The 23829-nt window shown below is 45.2% G+C and overlaps 1 protein-coding gene across 1 annotated transcript in view; it reads right to left on the bottom strand.

The window, feature by feature from the left end:
• LOC126241377 (chondroitin sulfate N-acetylgalactosaminyltransferase 1-like) overlaps positions 1-23829 on the bottom strand; it is a 380337-nt gene that overhangs the window by 55125 nt on the left and 301383 nt on the right. The window contains exon 8 of the mRNA XM_049948001.1: positions 9277-9428. Within this exon, the coding sequence (XP_049803958.1) occupies positions 9277-9428 (152 nt within the window). The remainder of the gene's footprint in view (positions 1-9276; positions 9429-23829) is intronic.

The following is a 23829-nucleotide window of genomic DNA, read 5'->3' as shown; positions in this document are numbered from 1 at the left end:
GCGTACAGCATGTTCTACTGTACACAGTATCTATAAATCGGTTTTTAGAGAAGTTTTATAAAATTCAGGGGGAGAGTAGCTATTTTAAGCAGATCCCTGTGCTATTTTTAATTAAATAGCAATTAAAATACTGTATTCTTCTCCTTTTTAGTAACTTAAATTAATGTATAAGACAAGGTCATCCTTACGTTCAGCATTAACTGAAGTCCAAACAGAATCTATAGTAGATAAGATTTTGAACATGGCTTCGCTGCAGCAACTGTGCCTGCAAGAGCTTCAGTGGATTAGAAATAACAACCAACCAGTTGCAAAACAAAGGTTTATTAAACTTTGACCGTGGTTTCGACGATTTTAAAACCGTCTTCTTCGGAAGATGTAGTACGTAATATCACATTGTCTATAGGCAATATGGGAGTCGTTGACTGTCTAGTGTATGTCATCCACTTAATGACCATTTAAACATATTACATAAAAGTAGCAGCCGTCTACTGTAGGGCTTTGCCTTGAAACTTCCTAATTTTTTTTAAATATCAAGTAAACAACATCTAATATGCCACTTGAAAAATTTATATAAAACTGACATTTAAATATCAGTTTTATACAAATCTTTCAAGTGACATACTGGTAAGTTGCGTATCCAGCATCAAATATGTGAAATTAAAAAACTAAATAAAAAGTTTTAAGAAAAAGCCCTGCAGCAGACGGCTACTACTTTTATATAATGTGTTTTGAATGGTCATTAAGTAGATGACATGTACTAGAGAGAGTCAACGACTCCCACATTGGCCGGCCGTTGGTGGCCGAGCGGTTCTAGGCGCTTCAGTCTGGAACCGCGCGGCCGCTACGGTCGCAGGTTCGAATCCTGCCTCGGGCATGGATGTGTGTGATGTCCTTAGTTAGGTTTAAGTAGTTCTAAGTTCTAGGGGACTGATGACCTCAGAAGTTAAGTCCCATAGTGCTCAGAGCCATTTGAACCATTTGATTTGACTCCCACATTGACTATAGATAATGTGATTTTACGTACTACATCTTCTGAAGAAGACGGTTCTAAAATCGTCGAAACCACGGTCAAAGTGTAAGAAACCTGTATTTTGCAACTAATTGGCTGTTATTTCTAATCCACTGAAGCTACTGCAGACAGTTGATGTCCAATATGGTGCAGTAACAAGAAATTTTCGATCCAATGAGAGCAAACCTCGCGCTAAGTCACAAACAAGAATGGTCTGTGGCCACATTCCACTCATAGCGTGACTTATAATACCTCGAAAAGGGTATGTGACGTTTCTAGCCACACAATATGTACTTTTATATTTCTTCGGGTAAATAAATAAAAGTCTTGTGGTACAAAGGCCTGGTGCAAGTCTTGCAATTTGACGCCACTTCGGAAACCTGCGCGTTCTAAGAAACAACTGCACCCGTTTATTTCGTTGGTTAACGGGTAACGATTAACTGTGGGGAGCCGTATGAAGAGCAAGCAGGGAGGAGCTGGACAACCGCTCTCAATGGAGCAGGCTACGTGACGCAGGCCAGACAGTCTGTCTCTCAAGCTGAGGGGGGTGATTGCGTCACTTGAGAGGACATGTAGCTACGCAGCTTCGAAGAAAGTAGAATGAGTGGAGGCCTGACAACCGAGAACCGAATCAATCAGATATTTTGAGCCAACATTTACAGAAAGCTAATTATGATAAATTATGAGGAGTAATGGGAAAGTATAAGTAGAGGTACGTATTTTGATAGTATATTAAAAAATAAGACTTTTGCAAAAGTATTTACTTGCGTTGCTGCAACACAAAAGTGAATTTGCATTTGACTTAGAATCCAGCTCTAGTTAGGGTACTACTTCAATGCGTGTTGGAAAACTTTTCTTAAACTCATTTATAAACTGTCCTCAATGTTCCTTTCCTATAATTTCAAATTGCTGAAATGAGCAAAACGGCAGCTCCAAATATATTTTCGTAAGGGCGTCATTGAATTTTAGCCAATGAGACCTGATGTACTCAGTGATGAGTCTAGCGTAATGCCCCTACCCAGTTTTTAGCTAAAATAACCGTGAAGCGTTGCATTAACAGTGTGGTGACATGTAGGTCAGAATAACATCCACAAAAGGGGATTGTAAGAAGAGGCTATGTGCGTGCAGCTGATAACTGCACCGCACGACCGTAGCAGGCGTGTCGATGGCCTGCACTACACCAGGGCAAATGTCTTGCCATGGGTGACGTGATGAGGTGCCAGGTTTTAGTGAAACAAATGCACCTCGGAGCAATATAAATATGTGTGGATTTTGAGGAAGAAGATATTCTCTCGTCGGTGGAGTCCACCACCTCGACGCCAGAGGCAACGCCACGCAACAAGATGATATGATTGGCCACGGGTTCGAGACACGGCTGCGCCTGGAGCTGCTAGCACGAAGGTCCTCACGGGGCTTGGTGCCAGCCATCTCTACGTGCTGCTACTAGCCCCGAGTTCCTACTGTGACTTGGTGAGTCAACAACAGCCACGATCCGACTCCTGGCACAGGGCAGCAAGTCGAATACTGTGCACAGCTGTTGCCACGTACCGCCATGAAAAACGCGTGTAGACACGAGTGGCCGCCGAGGGAAGTGGAATGCCACTGACATCACATTAGTGGTCTCCAGAGGCCGCTGGTCTGCCACAGACTTCCTGTCAGTATCGCACGGCACTTACACAGCGTATAATGTGGAAGCCACCGCCCGTACCATAACGCCGACCAGGGACAACAGATTTGGGGATGTTTGTCTCGCTGAGCCGCGGCTCAATAGTATTTCCAGTGAGCCTAACGGCGCTGTCACCCCCACTCAACCACCCTGCCCCTCTTCTCCTTGCGTGCAAGTGCAGTCTTCAGAGTGGTGTCAGAAGGGTCCTCTTTTCCACACACTCTTCACTTTGCTTTTCACGATGATTTGAAACAAAAGACTTTGCCGTCAGGACATCCGCAGCTGTGGCGATACATTTTGTAGTAAGACCTCCACAAGCGCTGTTTCTGGACACCAAGATTGCAACAATGAAGGCTTGTGGCCACATCATCAGGTGCATATCTAAACAACTAGAAGCAAACAATGATAGTGACTGAACATCTATACGTCTGGCTTTAACTATGAAGTTTGGGCGTTCTCTAGTGTCCACCATCTTGATTACCATGTTTTTATGATTGTAAGCACACTTCTGTTTTTACCTGTTCCCGCAATTAGTATTTGTGATTCTGGCATTACATAGATGTGTAGAGGTTGACCCATTATCATTGTTTACTTCTTGTTGTTTAGCTTTGTAGACGTTTTCCCTTGCCCCGCTTTTTAATCATTGGCTATCTGGACTGGGGACATTATGGTTTTAACTAAGAAGGTTGGGCCTTCTACACCCTTTGCCAATTGTTTGACAATTTAATGTTTGTAAGTTCATTTGTGTTTTTTTACATTCTCATATTTAGGTACTTATGGCTCTGGAACTGGAATTGGAACGGCTTAGACAGAACTTGTAGATGCTGCGATGAATGGCTGCTTGCTCCAAATGTACAAAAATGTAAATTGATGCTTTTGAGTGGGAAAAACTGTCCTGTAACGTTCGAACATAGCTTCAGTAGACTCCTGTTTGACACAGTCATGTCGTATAAATATCTGGGCGTAACTTTGCAAAGCGATATGAAATGGATCGAGCACGTGAAGATTGCGGTAGGAAGGCGAACGGTCGACACTGGTTTATTGGAAGAATTTTGGGAAAGAGTGGTCCACCCGTAAAAAAGACCGCATATTGGACACTAGTGCGATCTATTCACGAGTACTGCTTGAATGACCGGGCCCCACACCAAGTAGAGGAAGACATTAAAGCGATTCAGAGGTGGGCTGCTAGATTTGTTACTTGTAGGTTCGAACAATGCCCAAGTGTTACGGAGGTGCTTCAGGAACTCAAATGGGAATTCATTGAGGGAAGGCGAAGTTCTTCTCGAGGAAGACTATTGAAAAAACTCAGAGACCCGGCATTTGAAGCTGACTACAAAACCATCCTACTGCCGCCAAGACACATTTCAGTTAAGGAGCACGAAGATAAGATACAAGAAATAGGGCTCATAAGGAAGCACACAGACAGTTGTTTTTCCCTTGCTCTGTCTGCGAGTGGAAGAGGAATGGAAACTATTAGTAGTGGTACAGGGTAACCTCCGCCACACACCGTATGATGGCTTGGGGAGTGTCTATGTAGATGAAGGTGTACTTGATGCTGTGGCTGCAAGCCAAGAAACCGATAGTGCCTTAATAAAATTCGTTCAAACTACAGCTGCTTGCGGAGTTCTTGTTACTAAAGATGTCCAATTGGCGTGCGCGTCTGCGGGGATGAAGAAAAAGCGAGGTGAGTGTGGAGACGACAGCGCTGGATGTTTCCAGCGCCAGCGCACACGGACTTCTGTTAGCCATACGTTGCAGCCCGTGATACCGACTCACGGAAGATGGGCGATGTGGTGGCGACGCGTGCAGTTCTTCTGCATCGCAGAACTGCTGGACGGAGGCGGACTACAGAGCGACCGGACGCCCGGGCCTTCAACCCAGGGAATGTATCTGCAGGTTGAATCTCACCTTGTCCACGTTGGGTGCGCTGCTTAGAGAATTCTCGAGTCTTTAAAACTCCGCCGGTCGGTGTGGCCGAGCGGTTATAGGCGCTACAGTCTAGATCCGCGCGACCGCTATGGCCGCAGGTTCGAATCCTGTCTCGGGCATGGATGGGTGTGATGTCCTCAGGTTAGTTAGGTTTAAGTAGTTCTAAGTTCTAGGGGACTGATGACCTTGGATGTTAAGTCCCATAGTGCTCAGAGCCATTTGACCCATTTTTTAAACTCTGTCAAATCATGATTCGGTCTCAGGACGCACCCGTGTTGGACAAAATATGCGAACACCGTGCGTGCTTGAACATAAATACAGATGCTAGCCAAGCGTGCAAATTGCACTGTTGTGTTTGACCACGAACATCACCTGTGCAACGTCCTCAGTAAGTTGCGACTGTCACTCGTGGACAGAACAGTCTTCTGTGTTTTTGCATGTCCATTCTTCTGATTCATGGTCTGCGGGACTTGGGCCGTTCACTTGCGTAATAAAATGCAACAACTGAAGCGGTCGTTTTGATGTTATTTCATTACATTGCAACCGGTGTATCTAGACACCGAAGCAGATTGTAGTATAATAAAATAACTTCAAAACGTCGGCTGCAGAGGGTTCATTTAATTACGTAGTGTTTAGAGTAGATGTGGGAGCATTACGTCGCAGCTAAGTGACTTCGAAGGAGGGCAAATCGTTAGTGCTCGTATGGTGGCTGCTTCGGTAACCAAGATAGCTGAAGTGTTTGGTGTTAAAAGAGGTGCTACAGACAAGATTTGTATCGTGCACAGAGAATGTGGAAAAACATTACCCGCTGACGGAATTGTGTGTTGAATGATCATGACGGACGGTTATCGGAGAGGATAGTAACGAAAAATAAGAGGATGACAACTGGAAAAGTCACTGCAGAATCGGATGTCACAACTGCGAACGCTGTCAAAGCCTAACCAACACTAAAGGAGCTCCATAAACTGGCAAATGCAGGGCAATTTGGAATTCCAAACGCACAGACGAGCAATGAAAATGCCCATAACAGAAATATGTGGTGCCGAATCCATAAAGCCTGGACTACAGAGCATATGATCAGACGAGTCTTGTATCACACTGTTTCCAACTTCTCACCGAGCTTACGTTCCAAGGGTGAAGCATGGCCGGTGTTCGATGATGATGTGGGCAGCCGTATGGTGGCGTTCTATGGGCTCCACGGTTATTCTGCAAGGTGCGCCAAGGATTATGTGACCCTTTTGGCTGATCAGGCCCATAACATGCTACACTGTTGGTTCCCCAGCGGTGATGTGTTCCAAGACCGTACGGCGCCTGTTAAGGCAGTTTGTATAGCCCAGGACCCGTACAGCTTTCAACGGAATCATATCACTCTTCCTCCAAAACAGTGGCAAGGTCAGATATCGATGATGGAGGTGGACAGCGACCACGTAACATTTCCCAAACGTAGACCACGAAGGCTCAATAATATCGATAAATGGCAACTGTGGTGCCCAGGGGGTTTGTGACACTATGAAGTGACACTCTCCACAGAAGTTCCCTAGCATATCCTGCTTCACTAATATTCGTAGAAGAAAGTATATTGCGGGAAAATGTCTTTACTAGGTCCTAGGTACTGTTCGGAGGACGAATCTTCCACTTTGCAGAATGCAAGGTCTTGGGTATAGTTTTAGACCCTGGGTACTTTCAGAACAATACATCCACCACAGATCAACCTGCCGTCGCCGATCCAGCAGACTGATTTCGTCTGGCCGGCAGAATGGCGACAACTACGTGACTAACGCCGGCTGCTGGTCGATAACCACGTAGTGGTGAGATGCGTCAACTCACACCTGCACCACTCCATCTGCAAATGTTCTTTTTGCCAAAAAACCATAACAATGCCCTGGAAATTGGTTCTGAGATGATTATTAAGGTAATGGATAATTTGCTGTTTTCTTTAAAGTCAGAAAGAAGCTGGATAAGGTTACAAATTAATCACCAGTTAAACCAGCATTGTAACAGGACAGTAACGAAAACTGATCACTATAATAATTACAAGGGCACACGGCAACCAGATTTATTTTTAAATTTTATATTTAAGCCCAGAACTCAAATATCTGTGCGACAAATCAGGTACCAACAATCAAAAAATTCTCAAGAAAATCCAGTTCGAAATTTTATGAGAGACTTTAATACTATTCAAGGTCGCGTTGTGGAAAGGGAGGGTGGCGCTGTGGTAGACTGCTTGTCTGCCTCGTGGGCGTCCCAGGTTCCACTTCTGGCCATAGTTAATTTTTTTAAAAAGTGCATTTTCCACTAGGATTACCGTGAAGAGTAAAATATATAAACATAAAAAATTGTTTTGTATTGATTTTATCTGTATAAATCTTACTCTTGATGGAAATTCTAGTGGAAAATACACCTTTAAAGAAAAGATCGGAAGTTAAGAATTTATATTTGCAATGCAAACTCGGATTTTGTGTGTGATATGTAACTATAGATAAGTATACGTGATTTTTTAAGAAAAGGGACAGTTTGATGTATGTTAATTATTGCATATTTTATGAATGTTGTATTTAAATGACAAAGTTATTCGAAACGAACAAGGAAAACGAAATATAATGTCCTAAACCAGTCTCGAACCAGCGATTCGCCGACTAGCGGTCTCTAGCACCATGGATTTGTTTCTCATCTTTATGTATTTTACACTTTACGGAAGTGCTCGTAGAAGATTCACCTCTGTTTCTGAATTTACAGCAACCAGAAATCGGATCCAGGCCGCCAACTTGACTGGCAAGCACTCTACCACAGAGCTGCCTGTGGAAAGGCGACTTTAGTTTTGAGGTACTAAAGACGTTCGAAAAACTCGAAAGGCGATTTTCTCGAGAATTGACACTTGCATCGCGGGCGTTGTGGAATTGATATTTGAGCTCTAAACTTCACGTACCGTAAGTATAATCCGAGTCCCACGTGGTCGCCCTGTTAGTCTTACGTGCCTTCCGAAATGTTTAGCGTTCTACATCTACATCCATACTCCGCAAGCCACCTGACGGTGTGTGGCGGAGGGTACCTTGAGTACCTCTATCGGTTCTCCCCTCTATTCCGGTCTCGTATTGTTCGTGGAAAGAAGGATTGTCGGTATGCTTCTGTGTGGGCTCTAATCTCTCTGATTTTATCCTCATGGACTCTTCGAGAGATATACGTAGGAGGGAGCAATATACTGCTTGATTCCTCGGTGAAGGTATGTTGTCGAAAGTTCAACAAAAGCCCCTACCGAGCAACTGAGCGTCTTTCCTGCAGAGTCTTCCACTGGAGTTTATCTATCATCTCCGTAACGTTCGCGATTACTAAGTGATCCTGTAACGAAGCGCGCTGCTCTCCGTTGGATCTTCTCTGTCTCTTCCATCAACCCTATCTGGTACGGATCCCACACTGCTGAGCAGTATTCAAGCAGTGGGCGAACAAGCGTACTGTAACCTACTTCCTTTGTTTTCGGATTGCATTTCCTTAGGATCCTTCCAATGAATCTGAGTCTGGCATCTGCTTTACCGACGATCAACTTTATATGATCACTCCATTTTAAATCAGTCCTAATGCGTACTCCCAGATAATTAATAGAATTAACTTCTTCCAGTTGCTGACCTACTATATTGATAAGGGATCTTTCTTTCTATGTATTCGCAACACATTACACTTGTGTACATTGAGATTCAATTGACATTCCATGCACCATGCGTCAATTCGTTGCAGTTCGTCCTGCATTTCAGTACAATTTTCCATTGTTAAAACCTCTCGATATAGCACAGCATCATCCGCAAAAAGCCTCAGTGAACTTCCCTTGCACATCTTTTCGACGTCCCTTCTTGAAAACGGGGATAACCTGTGCCCTTTTCCAATCCTTTGGAACGCTACGCTCTTCTAGAGACCTACGGTACACCGCTGCAAGAAGGGGGGCAAGTTCCTTCGCGTACTCAGTGTAAAATCGAACTGGTATCCCGTCAGGTCCAGCGGCCTTTCCTCTTTTGAGCGATTTGAATTGCTTCTTTATCCCTCTGTCGTCTATTTCGATATCTATCATTTAGTCATCTGTGCGACAATCTAGAGAAGGAACTACAGTGCAGTCTTCCTCTGTGTAACAGCTTTGGATAAAGACATTTAGTATTTCGGCCTAGGGTCTGTCATCCTCTGTTTCAGTACCATTTTCGTCACAGAGTGTCTGGACATTTTGCTTTGATCCACCTCCCGCTTTGACATAAGACCAAAATTTGTTAGGATTTTCTGCCAAGTGAGTACACAGAAGTTTACTTTCGAATTCATTGAACGCTTCTCTCATAGCCCTCCTCACACTACATTTCGCTTCGCCTAATTTTTGCTTGTCTGCAAGGCTTTGGCTATGTTTATGTTTGCTGTGAAGTTCCCTTTGATTCCGCAGCAGTTTTCTAACTCGGTTGTTGCACCACGGTGGCTCTTTTCCATCTCTTACGATCTTGCTTGGCACATACTCATCTAATGCATATTGTACAATGGTTTTGAACTTTGTAACGGTATGTTACGAACACATGATGTGTTGGACAGGTGTAGCGGAGTGCGGCAGCCTGGCCCACCAATTCTATCCCTCTCCTGAGGTTCAGCAGTGCGGTGCAGAGTAAAAGATGGCGCCGGCGAGTGCCTGCGCATGGCTGTGCTGTCTCACCTGTACTGGCAGGTCATGCCGAAGCCGAAGTCCCTCCAGAAGCCGGTGTCCCGGGAGATGACGAGTTGCTCCGCCTCCGGGGGCAGCGGCCGCCCCTGCAGGGTGTACACCACGTGCGGGTTGTACAGGCTGAACACGATCGGGTAGTACACCTGCCAACACCAAACACAGCAGTTCACATGTATACGTCTACAAACATGGAAGCATCAGCCAAGGGAGGTCATGCTTAGTTGCCTGTGTTCAACGTAGAATCGATAAAGACAAGTTTTACAATGCAATAATGCCCAGTCTCGGGGCGGTAAAATTGAATAAAATATTCTCGAACTTACAGTCGTCTCAAACGGGTAAACTGCCAGAAGATTGGCCATTGTCAAGTTGAATGTGTACTGATGGGCTACTGTTACGCGCTGGTCGTTTATACAGTTTCAGATTCTGTAACATGTTTCTGGGGGCTGTACAGGTTACTCAGTAGATAAAGTTTTGATAAGGAACCCATGTCCGGAAATGTACCGTTTTTATACGAATAAGTACGAACACCATATCACTTTGAAATTTCCCTCTTCACAGTGCGGACACAAACTGAGACGTGGGCACCGCCATCAGTCCATTTTGTAATAAGAGCCGTGACGTAACTCCGCTTTCCCGTATCTTTTTAGATTGCATCGGGATCTTCTTCAGCAAGTGGCATTCTTTAAGTAAATGGTTGTAGCTCCGTCATAAGTTGCACTGAGAAGTAACTTTTGTATTTATTGATGGTGACTACTTTCGGACACCTGCTTCCTTTTTCACATCATCCGTACCGAGTAACAATACAGGCGACAGCCTGTGTACAATAACTGCCCCTGCAGTGATATTCAGGGTGGCACTATGGACGACTCAGCAACAGTAAACAGACCATACAGCACGGAAATTATACGTAAGCTATCGTCTGTACTGTCACACTTGCGATACGGATGTTTTGAAAATGGACACAGGTGTCCGAAACTAGTCAGCGTCAAGAAATTAAAAAAAAAAGAAGATATTTCTCAGTGTAACTTATGTCGAGGCTACAACCATTATAAAACAAGTTCCGGACCTATTTTTCATGCGCGGCATGCTGCTAGTTTGCAAAAAAAAGGTGCATTCTGTTAGAGTAAATGGTGTTAATCGAAGTTACATAACAATTGCACAAACAGAAGCACAAGTTTCTGCTGTAAGCAGAGTCATCAATCTGTTGGCAGCGAAGCCATTAAGTAACTCGGAGCAAGAATAATGTGATTTCCACCACTTGAGCTGTAAGGGACCCAGACATCAAATACCATTTTCGTCCGACTAGAACTAGAACAACGGCTGCGAGAAACTAGTACGTCTCCAATTAGGAGGGTTGACTGGTGCTGCGCGGAGCGCCGCTCCATTGACTCTGAAGAGGACGTCTTTCGTCACGCAGCAGAGCAACTAGTCACGAATACTCGAAACACTGCCCATGCCACGAGCTCCCTTAGAGCACACAGTGAGAGCTCAGTGTGTCCACTGTGTGGGAGATTTTAAAGTGATTCTATCTGCAAAGTTATTTTACATCCAAGCGGTATTCTTCTGGACATGAGCTCTTTATCACAAGCTTATCTGCAAAGTCCCCTGTACAACCCCTTCAACCCTGCAATAGGAATCGTGAGACATCCTGTATATATTGGCGATCACTACTCCAGAGTCGGGGATTTTGTCACCTCATCCGCAGCCAGCCGCTGGCGGCGCTGGTATGGAGTATATTTCCCCTCCACTGCGAGACCTTTGTTCGTCTAGAAACCTTGCGTAGGTAGCAGTTGTTTGTTAGACGACGCAATACTGTGTATTGTGTGAAAGTGTTTCAACTGAAATTGCGAAATATAAGGATTCTATTTGCGATAGGGTATTCCTGAATAATTCATACATGTGTACAGAATCAGTGCACGCAGTAAGGACATTATATTAAGAGAAATTGCTTGATGTTTAAGTCCCTAATCGGAATACAATTTATCTATTGATAAACAGATTTCGTGAAATGTAGACAATCACGTACAATACTCTCGGAAGAACTTATTTATTTATTTTTGTTTATTTGCTGCTGCCATTTACAAATGCCCCGCTATCTAGATACTAAGACAGATCATATTTTCACAATATGAAATTGTACTTGCGAGTTTATTTGAAATTTCTTGTTTGTAATAAGGATTAATAATAAAAAAGCTTTAAATGCATATAAACTTAAGAGTAATTGTAAATGAGAATCTTAAAATTATCGGTTTATGAATAGAAGATAGAAATTTAGGAAGACAGAAAGAGGTTATGACATATCATTTTATTACACATTATAAATTCTGAAAAATTTTCTAAGATAATAAGAATCTTGCATTTAAGAAGGAGAAGTAAAACAGAATAGTAAAATACATTTTTATTAGAGATCCCATAACCTAGCTATCTAGGGTGTGAGCGCTCGGCAAATCATCGAGCCTGCCATTAGAGGTAGCATACTAAATATCTTTTATACTTGTTTGATAAATTTATGTGTACAGACCTGTATTGTATTACTCTTATATTAAATTGGTCAAGGTCATATGTGGTCTACACAAGGGCATAATTGGTACATTATTAGTGCATCTTTGACTTCCTTATTTCTACAAGTTCGGCATGGTGTTTGTGTTGTCCGTAAGGTAAAACCTTACCTATGTTTAATAACCAATTGCATCATTTCCAGTAGAGATAGTATTTTGTCTAAGCTTCATAACAATTATATCATTTAAACTACACGTATTATTCAAGACGTTTCTGCGTATACCGAAATGAAAATTGATCGATTTCTGTGATCCTTAATTTAGTGTTACCTTACATGTAGGTCTGTATATTAATCTCACTGCTTGTATCTGTTTCAGCATCAGAGTCTATTTTTGTGTTTGTGTCTGTGACTCTGTCATTCCAAGTATCCTGTTCCCGAGTTTGTGTGTTTGCTCTTACTTGCGCTTGTGTTTGTTCTTGTTTGTATAATTCGTTTAACGTATGCACAAATTATCTGTTATGACATTCAGTATGTTCCAATCGTCTGGCTGTCGTAGATCTTGTCCTTTGTTGTCATACTTAATTCGGGCTAGTATGTGTGTGAATCTGTCACAGTGTAAAGGGACATGTCAGGACTTCTTAGTTCTCCGCAAGCGCACGTGGGTGTTCTGTTGAGACCAAACCGATGGAGATGTTCTGGATATGGACCACGGCCCGTGAGGAAATGAACTGTGCCACGTTCGTTATCTACATGTTTCAGCCTCACTCGTTCCTTGATGTTTGGGAAAAAGGTGTAGACGAGATGCCCCTTTTCTGTCGAATCCCATTCTTTCTGCCAGGCATTTCGCGAGCGGTTTAGTTGGCGCATTTCTGTGATGTCCTCTTTTGTAATATCAAATACCTTGTCGCATCTGCCTTTCTTCAATCGGTATGCTGCTGCTCTTTGACTGATGGTGACGTGAGCGGACACACTCCCGTCGCAACGCATAGTGCCTCTGCCGATACTGTGCTGAAAGCTCCCGACATCCTGAGCGGAACTCTTCTTTGGCCACGTCTCACAATGATTTTGTGTGTTACAAGCGTCAATCGATGCGACCAGGTGCTCGCTGCAAAGCATACTATCGATTCAAATATTGGGATATGATATGTATGTATTGTCTTTATAGGTAGTCTGAATTTTGTTGTTTCTAATATTGCTAATTTATGCATTATTTTCTTTGATTTGTCGGTTTCATGTCTGATACGTTCAGTGAACTTCAGTTTGTCGTCAACGTGTAAACCTAGATATCTTGTCACTCTTTTGCGTTGCAAGGTTAGATCATTTAGCTTGATGCTGTTGATTGTTTTAAGTTCACGTCCCAGTACTATGTACACCGTTTTATTAGCTGCAATTGTTAGTTTATTGTTCTAAGGGTCTTCTTGAGTTTCCTGTTATCACTACGAGCAAATCATAAGCGTACGCTATTGCCCCGTTGCTGTATCATCATCTCCGAACAGGTTGTCTAGCAGCGGCTCAATAGCAATATCCCAGAATATGGGTCCATTCCGTATATGGAAACCTGTGGGGACCCTTTGGTGACTTTTTTTTTACAACTCTTCTGTGGCCTCATCGGCATTCTACAACTCTGTCTTTGCAGCAGTCGAGGAAGGTTTTATATAAAGCTTTTGGGAATTGCATTTGTCTTGACTTTGTGAGTAGTGCAGGCCATAAAAGGTTGTCAAAAGCGCCAGATATATCACTTAATATTAATACACTCCTGGAAATTGAAATAAGAACACCGTGAATTCATTGTCCCAGGAAGGCGAAACTTTATTGACACATTCCTGGGGTCAGATACATCACATGATCACACTGACAGAACCACAGGCACATAGATACAGGCAACAGAGCATGCACAATGTCGGCACTAGTACAGTGTATATCCACCTTTCGCAGCAATGCAGGCTGCTATTCTCCCATGGAGACGATCGTAGAGATGCTGGATGCAGTCCTGTGGAACGGCTTGCCATGCCATTTCCACCTGGCGCCTCAGTTGGACCAGCGTTCGTGCTGGACGTGCAGACCGCGTGAGACGACGCTTCATCCAGTCCCAAACATGCTCAATGGGGGACAGATCCGGAGATCTTGCTGGCCAGGGTAGTTGACTTACACCTTCTAGAGCACGTTGGGTGGCACGGGATACATGCGGACGTGCAATGTCCTGTTGGAACAGCGAGTTCCCTTGCCGGTCTAGGAATGGTAGAACGATGGGTTCGATGACGGTTTGGATGTACCGTGCACTATTCAGTGTCCCCTCGACGATCACCAGTGATGTACGGCCAGTGTAGGAGATCGCTCCCCACACCGTGATGCCGGGTGTTGGCCCTGTGTGCCTCGGTCGTATGCAGTCCTGATTGTGGCGCTCACCTGCACGGCGCCAAACACGCATACGACCATCATTGGCACCAAGGCAGAAGCGACTCTCATCGCTGAAGACGACACGTCTCCATTCGTCCCTCCATTCACGCCTGTCGCGACACCACTGGAGGCGGGCTGCACGATGTTGGGGCGTGAGCGGAAGACGGCCTAACGGTGTGCGGGACCGTAGCCCAGCTTCATGGAGACGGTTGCGAATGGTCCTCGCCGATACCCCAGGAGCAACAGTGTCCCTAATTTGCTGGGAAGTGGCGGTGCGGTCCCCTACGGCACTGCGTAGGATCCTACGGTCTTGGCGTGCATCCGTGCGTCGCTGCGGTCCGGTCCCAGGTGGACGGGCACGTGCACCTTCCGCCGACCACTGGCGACAACATCGATGTACTGTGGAGACCTCACGCCCCACGTGTTGAGCAATTCGGCGGTACGTCCACCCGGCCTCCCGCATGCCCACTATACGCCCTCGCTCAAAGTCCGTCAACTGCACATACGGTTCAAGTCCACGTTGTCGCGGCATGCTACCAGTGTTAAAGACTGCGATGGAGCTCCGTATGCCACGGCAAACTGGCTGACACTGACGGCGGCGGTGCACAAATGCTGCGCAGCTAGCGCCATTCGACGGCCAACACCGCGGTTCCTGGTGTGTCCGCTGTGCCGTGCGTGTGATCATTGCTTGTACAGCCCTCTCGCAGTGTCCGGAGCAAGTATGGTGGGTCTGACACACCGGTGTCAATGTGTTCTTTTTTCCATTTCCAGGAGTGTATTTGTCGCGAGTGCTCTGAGTTCTCTGTAGAGCTCTATTTACTGACCTTTGTGGCTTGAACCTATGCTGATGTGAACTGCGACCCAGAAGCTATCTGTGCGACTAGCCTGTCGCACTGCAGCCTCACCTTACATTCAGTAGAAAGGTCTATATGATTTTGGTTATGTTGAGTCCTTGTCCTCTGATGTTTCGATAAGCACTGCATTGGCCGCCTTCCAATAGGCGGTTATTCTCCCTTGCAGTAAACAGGCATTACGTAAGTCCTTCAGATAGGGGACGATCAGTGGTGCAGTAGTTTTATTGTTTCCTAAGTGAACTCCATCTGGGCCCGAAGCTTTCCTAAATTTCATTATTGCCAACGCAGCCTCCTCACGAACGAGAGGAGTAGTGATTCCACCAACTATGTAATTAGTGCCCATTTGCCTTCTTAGGTCTGTGTGGTGGCGTTGGTGGCGTGTAGGGTCATCGTGTGATAGTAGCTTGTTTAGCAGGTACTCTGCCAAGAATCTCCAGCCCTACCTCACTGTACCGTTTTGTCGCTTTAATGTTGACATTACCTTTGGTGTTTAGTCTCTCAGACTGTTTTCTGAAGGATTCACCAGATACGTTGTTCAGTAAGCCAGTCCGGACAAAACTATCCCAACGGTCCTGCCTTGTTTTTTTGTAATTCGTTTTTGTATCGTCGTTTGGCTTGAAGGTATTGCTGCAGCCTGACTTCTTTTTCTTGTTTTGTCTTTGCCTGTTGGTAGTATAGTCTTTTGTCTCTTTTGTTAACAACGTCCTCCACGGTATACTTTGTTTACATATGTCACTGATTTGTAGACTGCAGCGGTTCTCTGTAGTGTAGTGTAATCTATACTTCCTCAGGTGGTGTGCGAGGGGAATTTTTCTATATCTTTTAGTGTCGGCTAGTTTGCCCTGTTGGCAGCGATCGCGGTTGTTGAGTGAATGTGTTTGTGAGTGTAGCAGTGTGTATAATTATTACGTAGTGATCGCTGTGTGTTCCTCTGTCATGTACTTTCCAGTCAGTGATACGTGCTACAGATGTTCCGTTTGACAATAGAATGTGCATGTTACTGATGTCTCCGGCGTTTCCGCATTATGTCGGCGCTTGTCTTGCCTTACTGAGCACAAAAAGGCTAAACCAATTTGTGATGACCCTTATTATTTGTCCTTTGGCACCTGTTCTGTCAGCATCCCAGAGTGCTGAGCTTGCGCTGATGCCCCTAGAGAAGAAGAAATGTGGATTGCACAGGGCATGCTCTGGAAAGGCCTAGAAAATCAGTTTTTCAACTGAGCGCCTAAACGTGCAGGTCACCTGCACAACAGATCCGTAAGGCGGGTGGGGGCCAGCGTGTCGGCCGCCGGGCAGGCATGTCAAGAAGGCAGCCACCAGGAGGCGTCAGATACGCCGCTAGAGGTCGGGACGTACAGGGACGGGTTCATTGCGCATAGACACGTGGTTGAAAAAAGTGCGCAGAGTATTCTGCCACGGGCAAGCCATTCACGGCAGCACGCAGACCACAGAAGACCGTCTTCGCCGAGTAAACCACTAGGCCAGGTGCCGAGAGCCACCTCTCTTCCACAATTAGCGGCTTACTTCGGTGCATCCAGGAAGACGCGTCGGAATTCACCGGCGCTACACCTCCGAGTCTTCCTCCCGGGAGAAACACAAGGCTCCTGACCATTATCACTCGACGTGTGGCCTGCGACGCTGTTTCAAGAGCCTGGATCTGTAAATTTTACGAGTTGTTGACTTTGATTATACCGAGGTCTTAAATTCTCGTCTACTATGGATGCTGTCAGTGATTGATATTTAATTCCAGAAAACATTGCCGATGCACTTATCATATAATTGAATTATATTGACAGCCTAATTTAAGCAGCCCTAAGTACTTTCCAATGTCTGACTTCGCACCACAACTAGTTACTTGAACTGCTGTTCTATTACAGTTGGCCTGCTGGAAAGAATTATTTTGTTGTCTAGGCATTTATACAGAAATTATTGTACTTGATGTAATTAGGCCACCAGCCAATTATCGTTTCTTACATTAGCCTCCAGGCACGGTCACTACCACTGAAAACGGACTTGTGTTTACTGCCATGAAATAAACTGTTTCCTTACGTCCTGAGAATCGTTCTTGGCCGCTGATCGTGAATATAGAAGATCGACTTCTTTCTCAGTAAATGGGAATCATTTATGGCCTTGTTAATAAGGCTCCAAAGTCACTTTAGTTACATCCGTATGACATAACTGCAGTGCAATACCTTAAACCGGGTGACACTGCAAAAAGGTTGCGGTTTAGTGAATGGATTCGGAATAGGAGCATGACGGAGAAACTGACGGTTACCTTTTTTTTCGGACAAATCATTGCTCCACCCAAGTTAATACGTGTTTCACAAAATAACTGTTGCTGGAGTTCTGTAAAGCCTAACGTTATACGCAGGGATTTTCCGCATGATCAAAAGTAGGAGTGTAGTTTGCTATTAGCGGCGAGATAATAATGGACCCTATTTTTTCAGGAAACAAATAACAGCGAGATATATGTGGAAAACTTTTTGTTGTCCTTTTTGGACAGCTAACTGAGTAAGAATGTGGTTTCGCATCTTTTCAGCAGGACTCTGTGACGGCACATAGGGCCAACGTCTCATTACTGGAAATTCATGACCCGTTTCAAAACAGAGTTTCCCCGATTTCACCTCATGCGATTTTTATCTCTTGGGGGGAAGGGGGAGGGAGGGTAAAAAGCTGCAATGCACAAATGATATCCATACACTTTAGATTAACTTAAAACTAACATTCGCCAAGAAATGGCTGCCATTTCTCTGAGGGAACAACAGAGTGTAATATGCAATTTCCTAACGAAATGTCATAAACGCTTCAACAACGAAGGGAGGCAGTTCCAGTATCTCCTTGTCCAATATATGTGAGTAATATATTTCCCTGTTACTGTGTTTATGTTATGTATGTTATAAATAACTTACGTTAAAAACCGTACTGTATTCACTGTGGGCCGAAAATGGTTCAAATGGCTCTCAGCACTATGAGTGTTGTGTCGATTCCCTAAGGTCTCGACACAATGAGTGGATAGGTGCACGCGAAACTAACGCAGACGGGCGTAAATTCTGAAACAGGAGACTGGATGAAAACTATAAAGAAAAGAAGAGAGATTTTAATATACTTAACTTTAATGTAGTCTTGTTCTTGTTGAAATACATCTCTTGCATAGTAGTAAGCAATTAGCAATGATACACATGGCGCCTTGCTAGGTAGTAGCGATGGACTAGCTGAAGGCTATTTAATCTGTCTCTCGGCAAATGAGAGGAATACTTGGTAGGTCTAGTCGCAAGCTATGTCGTCCGTACAACTGGGGCGAGGTCATGTCCGTGTCTTGTGACCTGCCATGTGGTGGCGCTAGGTTTGCGAATACACAGTGGCGACACGCGGGTCCGACATGTACTACAGGACCGCGGCCGATTTAAGTTACCACCTAGCAAGTGTGGTGTCTAGCGGTGACACCACAATGAGACTTAACATCTGAGGTCATCAGTCCCCTAGAACTTAGAACTACTTAAACCTAACTAACCTAAGGACATCACACACATCCATGCCCGAGGCAGGATTCGAGCTTGCGACCGTAGCGGTCGCGCGGTTCCAGACTGCAGCGCCTAGAACCGCTCGGACACTCCGGCCGGCCACTGGGCGCCCAGCGGTCACAGCAGCCGGACTGTCCAGCCAGCCGTCCTTCGTGAAAGCGGCTGCGTTAACGGCTGATCACCCTGTACGCCAGACGCTGTGGCCGAGCAGCTCCAGGCGCTTCAGTCTGGAGCCGCGCGACCGCTACGGTCGCAGGTTCGAATCCTGCCTCGGGCATGGATGTGTGTGACGTCCTTAGGTTAGTTAGGTTTCAGTAGTTCTAAGTTCTAGGGGACTGATGACCTCAGATGTTAAGTCCCATAGTGCACAGAGCCATCTGAACCATTTTTTTTTAGCCATTTTATCACCCTGTACTATACAATGAGGTGACTGACGTATTGGTGTACCTTCTAATACCGTGTCGGACCCCTTCTGCTCGGCGTAGCACAGCAACTTGACGTGGTGTTGACTCAACAAGTCGTCGCAATTCCCTGCAGAAATACTGCGCCACGCTACCTTTGTAGCCGTCCAAAATTGCGAAAGTAGGCTTCTGTGCACGAAACGACCTCTCGATTATGTACCATAAATATTCGATGGAATTATTGTCGGGCGAACTGGATGGCTATATCGTTCGCTCAAACTATCCAGAATATTCTTCAAAGCAATCGCGAACAATTGTGGCCGGGTGCGCGTTGTCATCTACAAAAATTCCACCATTGTTTGGGCCCATTAAGTCCATAAATGGCTGCGAATGGTCTCCAAGAAGCCGAATATAACCATTTCCAGACAATGACCGGTTCAGTTGGACTAGACGACATAGACCATTCCATGTAAGCACCGCCCTCACCGTTATGGAGCCACCACCAGCTTCCACTGTGCCTCGTTGGCAACTTGGGTCCAAGGCTTCATGGGGTCTGGACCGACTGAAATCTAGACTGATATGACCGGGCCACTGTTTTCCAGTCGTCCAGGGCCACGATACCAGTAAAGGCGCTGCGGGCGATATTGTGTGTTAGCGAAGACAATCGCGTCGCTAGTCTCCTCCCACAGTCCCCATTTAACTGCACCTTTCACCTCAGTATCCTAAGGGAAATGTTTGTCGTACATCTCACATTGATTTCTGCGATTTTTTCAAGCAATGTTGCTTGCCTGTCCGCACTGACAACTCATCTCAAATGCCGCTACTCTCGTTCATTAACTTCTACATCTACATCTACATTTACATTTATACTCAGCAAGCCACCCAACGGTGTGTGGCGGAGGGCACTTTACGTGCCACTGTCATTACCTCCCTTTTCTGTTCCAGTCGCGTATGGTTCGCGGGAAGAACGACTGCCTGAAAGCCTCCGTGCGCGCTCTAATCTCTCTAATTTTACATTCGTGATCTCCTCGGGAGGTATAACTAGGGGGAAGCAATATATTCGATACCTCATCCAGAAACGCAACCTCTCGAAACCTGGCGAGCAAGCTACACCGCGATGCAGAGCGCCTCTCTTGCAGAGTCTGCCACTTGAGTTTGCTAAACATCTCCGTAACGCTATCACGGTTACCAAATAACCCTGTGACGAAACGCGTCGCTCTTCTTTGGATCCTCTCTATCTCCTCCGTCAACCCGATCTGGTACGGATCCCACACTGATGAGCAATACTCAAGTATAGGTCGAACGAGTGTTTTGTAAGCCACCTCCTTTGTTGGTGGACTACATTTTCTAACGACTCTCCCAATGAATCTCAACCTCGCACCCGCCTTACCAACAATTAATTTTATATGATCATTCCACTTCAAATCGTTCCGCACGCATACTCCCAGATATTTTACAGAAGTAACTGCCACCAGTGTTTGTTCCACTATCATATAGTCATACAATAAAGGATCCTTCTTTCTATGTATTCGCAACTTAAAGCAGTCTGCCACTGCTTTGACCGTGACGAGAGGTAGTGCCTGAAATCTGGTACTCACGGCACACTCTTGACGCTGTGGATCTCGGAACATTGAACTTTCTAACGGTTTCGGAAATGGAATGTCGCGTGCGTCTAGCTCCAACTACCTGTTAATAGCCGTCGTGGGCCGTAATCAGGTCGGAAGTCTTTTAAAATGAGCCACCTGAGTACAAATGTCAGCTCCGCCAATGCACTGCGCTTTTGTAGCTTGTGTATGCGACACTACCGCTATTTGTATGTGTGCATATCGGTATCCAATGACTTTTGTCACGTCAGAGTCCAGCCTAGACATTGTTGTAGGAACCTTTTTAGAAAATTAGGGATACAGACAACTGCATGCCAATATATCTACTCCTTGTTATGTTTCATTGGTAAAAATGGACAATCGTACAAAACCAATGATTCATTCCATAACCACAATACCAGGAGGAAGATGGACCTCCATTATTAATCAAAAAACCTTACTATTGTACGAAAAGGAGTCCACTACATGAGCTGCAAGGTGTTCAATGCTCTCCCACCATTACTCAAATTACTTATCCACGAGCTTCCCAAATTTAAAAAACAGCTCAAACAGTATTTATTAGATAATGCCATCTATTCGCTAGAAGAATTACTGTAATTGATTTTTTCATCTACTAATTTGATGTGCTATTGTGCATTACCATACTCACAATCACTGTTAACATTACTGTGTCTTTCATTTAGCTATTAAGATCTACCATATTTTAATGTAATTTTTTCTATACCTATTAATGCGTATTATGTCTTATACCAGATATCCTCTTGCAAGAGGTACTTTTATGTATTCCTTTTGTATTATTTGTAATAATTCTGACACGTCGTACATCCATGCAAATGTCTCGCAGTATTGGATTTATGGGATACAAATAAATAAATAAATAAATAAATGGCCCTATAATGCTGCCCTGATGTACTCCAGAAATTACCTTCGCTTCTGACAGTTTCGTCATGTTAAGAGTAAGGTACTGAATTCAGCTCCCTAAAAAGTCCTGAATCCTGTCATAAATCTATCCCGATACTCGATAAGGCCATATTTCGTTCGTTAAACGACAGTGCGAAACTGTTTCGAACGGTTTCCTCAAGTCAAGGAGCACAGCATCAGTATTTGTTTACGGCGACATGGATTTCATTGACGAAGAAACCTTTGTTTACAGAATCGACTACGAAGTGTTAGGGGTGCGACAAGCGCAGCGGCTCGCGAGAAGAGAGAGTCGGCTCCCGGACGCCTGTGGGCGGGACGAGCGGCTGACATCCCGGCAGCGCAGCGCGGCCCGGCAGCCCGTCCACAGAGCGGCGGCTGTAGCACCGCCGTGCGCCGCACATCGGCTGCAAATCACCGGCCGTGACGTCACCGTCACGCGGCGCCTGTTTGCGGACACGACAAAACACTATCGCGGCGCGCTGTCCAATTTCCGGTTACAAGCCGCGCCTCGCGGCGGAAGCGGCGCCATGTCGCGTGACGACACACGCCGCGCTGCGCCGGAAGCGACGCAACACAGTGCTGCGGGGGGGGGGGGGGGGCGACAAAACACGAGCGCGGGGAGGGCGTCAACGCCGCGCCGAGTGAGGTACGTCGCCGGCCGGCGCAGCTGACTGCCGCTCTACGATTATTTTGACATACTCTCCACGAATGTCTTATCGGATTGGTTTTCGACACGTTTCATTTTAGATTTAAGACCTTCGTCTTCGTTTGAAAATTTTACTTCATCTTCTGTGGTGAAGCAAAATTTAAACCTCCTTGTTTGTCAGTTATGTTTATCATGTGGATAATACAAAATCCGTATTTTGCAACACGCTGTATGTGTTTAAACTTCCTGGCAGATCAAAACTGTGTGCCGGACCGAGACTAGAACTCGGGATCTTTGCCATTCGAAGAAAGGTGCTCTACCATCTGAGCTACCCAATCGCGACACACGACCCGTCCTCACAGCTTTACTTCTGCCAGTATCTCGTCTCCTACCTTCCAAACTTTACAGAAGCCCTGCGTGCACTCCGTTGCAGAGTGAAAATCTCATTCTGGCACTGTATGTGTTGTTTCTAACCAAATCTATTTCTTCTATTCATACTAGGCATCATCAGTGGTGTATAGTATGTCCTTACAAAATAGGTACAGGAGGCTGATAAAAATATCGAACAAGCAGGAACGCAACACATTACCGTACCTAATACGGTATAGGAAAGGCAGTTGGATTCAAAACAGCTTTTAGTCGTCTCGAAATCGATAAAAACAGGTCCTGTGTAGTTTTAGACGAAATCTTAGATCATTCTTCCCGCAAAATAATAGCGAGCTGAAATAACAATGATGGAGGGGATAGCGATAATCCACCCTTCTCTCCAAAATAGACGACAAAGGCTCAATAATATCGAGATCTGGTAGTTGTGAGGCCGGGGGAAACTTGACAATCCATCCTTCTGCCCACAATCACGTACGATGCAAACTGTGAGAACGGCGACCTCGCCGTCTTGGAACACAGCCTCCCCATTGGGTAACAAACATTGTGCCATGGGATGGGGTTGATCAGCCAATGTGGTCTCATTATCCTTGACTGAGATATTGCAGAGTAACCATAGGGCCCAGGGAAGACCACCGAGAGAGTTGAAGTCAGTTTCGCTGGGCTGAATTCTGGGCCGCCTTTGGAGTCGGCAAGCTTCAGCTTCGATTCGCGAACTCCAGATAAGATTTGGATTTTGGGGTCTTAGCTCTTATCACTGAAGGCCAGGCTGTTTACTATTTGGTTTTTACTTAACTGAAACTGTTACTAAAGAAGGTCTGCCTGTTTTCTGCTTAGTAATTGTACTTAACTCAAGCTCTTATTATTGAAGGCCTGTCTGTTTGAATTTGGTAATTTTGCTTAACTGAATCTTTTCTTTCATAACAGCTTCAGTTAATCCACGCCAGAACACGCCCTGTTCTCATCAACAACCTCGAGCAAAGATCTTAATGGCCTCGCACCAGAGGACCAGAGGGACATCTCACGACATATGGGGCTAGTGTCGAAAGGCGACGCCAACGGCCCCGCCCGGCTCAGTGCATCAAGGGAGGTGTACATCATAATGACGACGTTAAAATGTATTTTAATGACACCTTACACTTTGTAAAGTTAAGCTGAAGGCCCTCTACACATTTGGTTGAGCAACAAAATTGGGCGTCCTTCATGGAGTACTGGCTTTTTGCGTGGATGCGAATAATGTTTGTACATATTGATGGAACCAGTTTAACATGGGGGTATAAGTGCTAAGAAATAGGATATAAATTTTTTGACAGTAT

Source organism: Schistocerca nitens, chromosome 1 (genome assembly GCF_023898315.1).
Source record: "Schistocerca nitens isolate TAMUIC-IGC-003100 chromosome 1, iqSchNite1.1, whole genome shotgun sequence".
NCBI lineage: Eukaryota > Metazoa > Arthropoda > Insecta > Orthoptera > Acrididae > Schistocerca > Schistocerca nitens.
The sequence above is the reverse complement of the archived record's forward strand: the minus strand, read 5'-3'. Positions and strand labels throughout refer to the sequence as shown.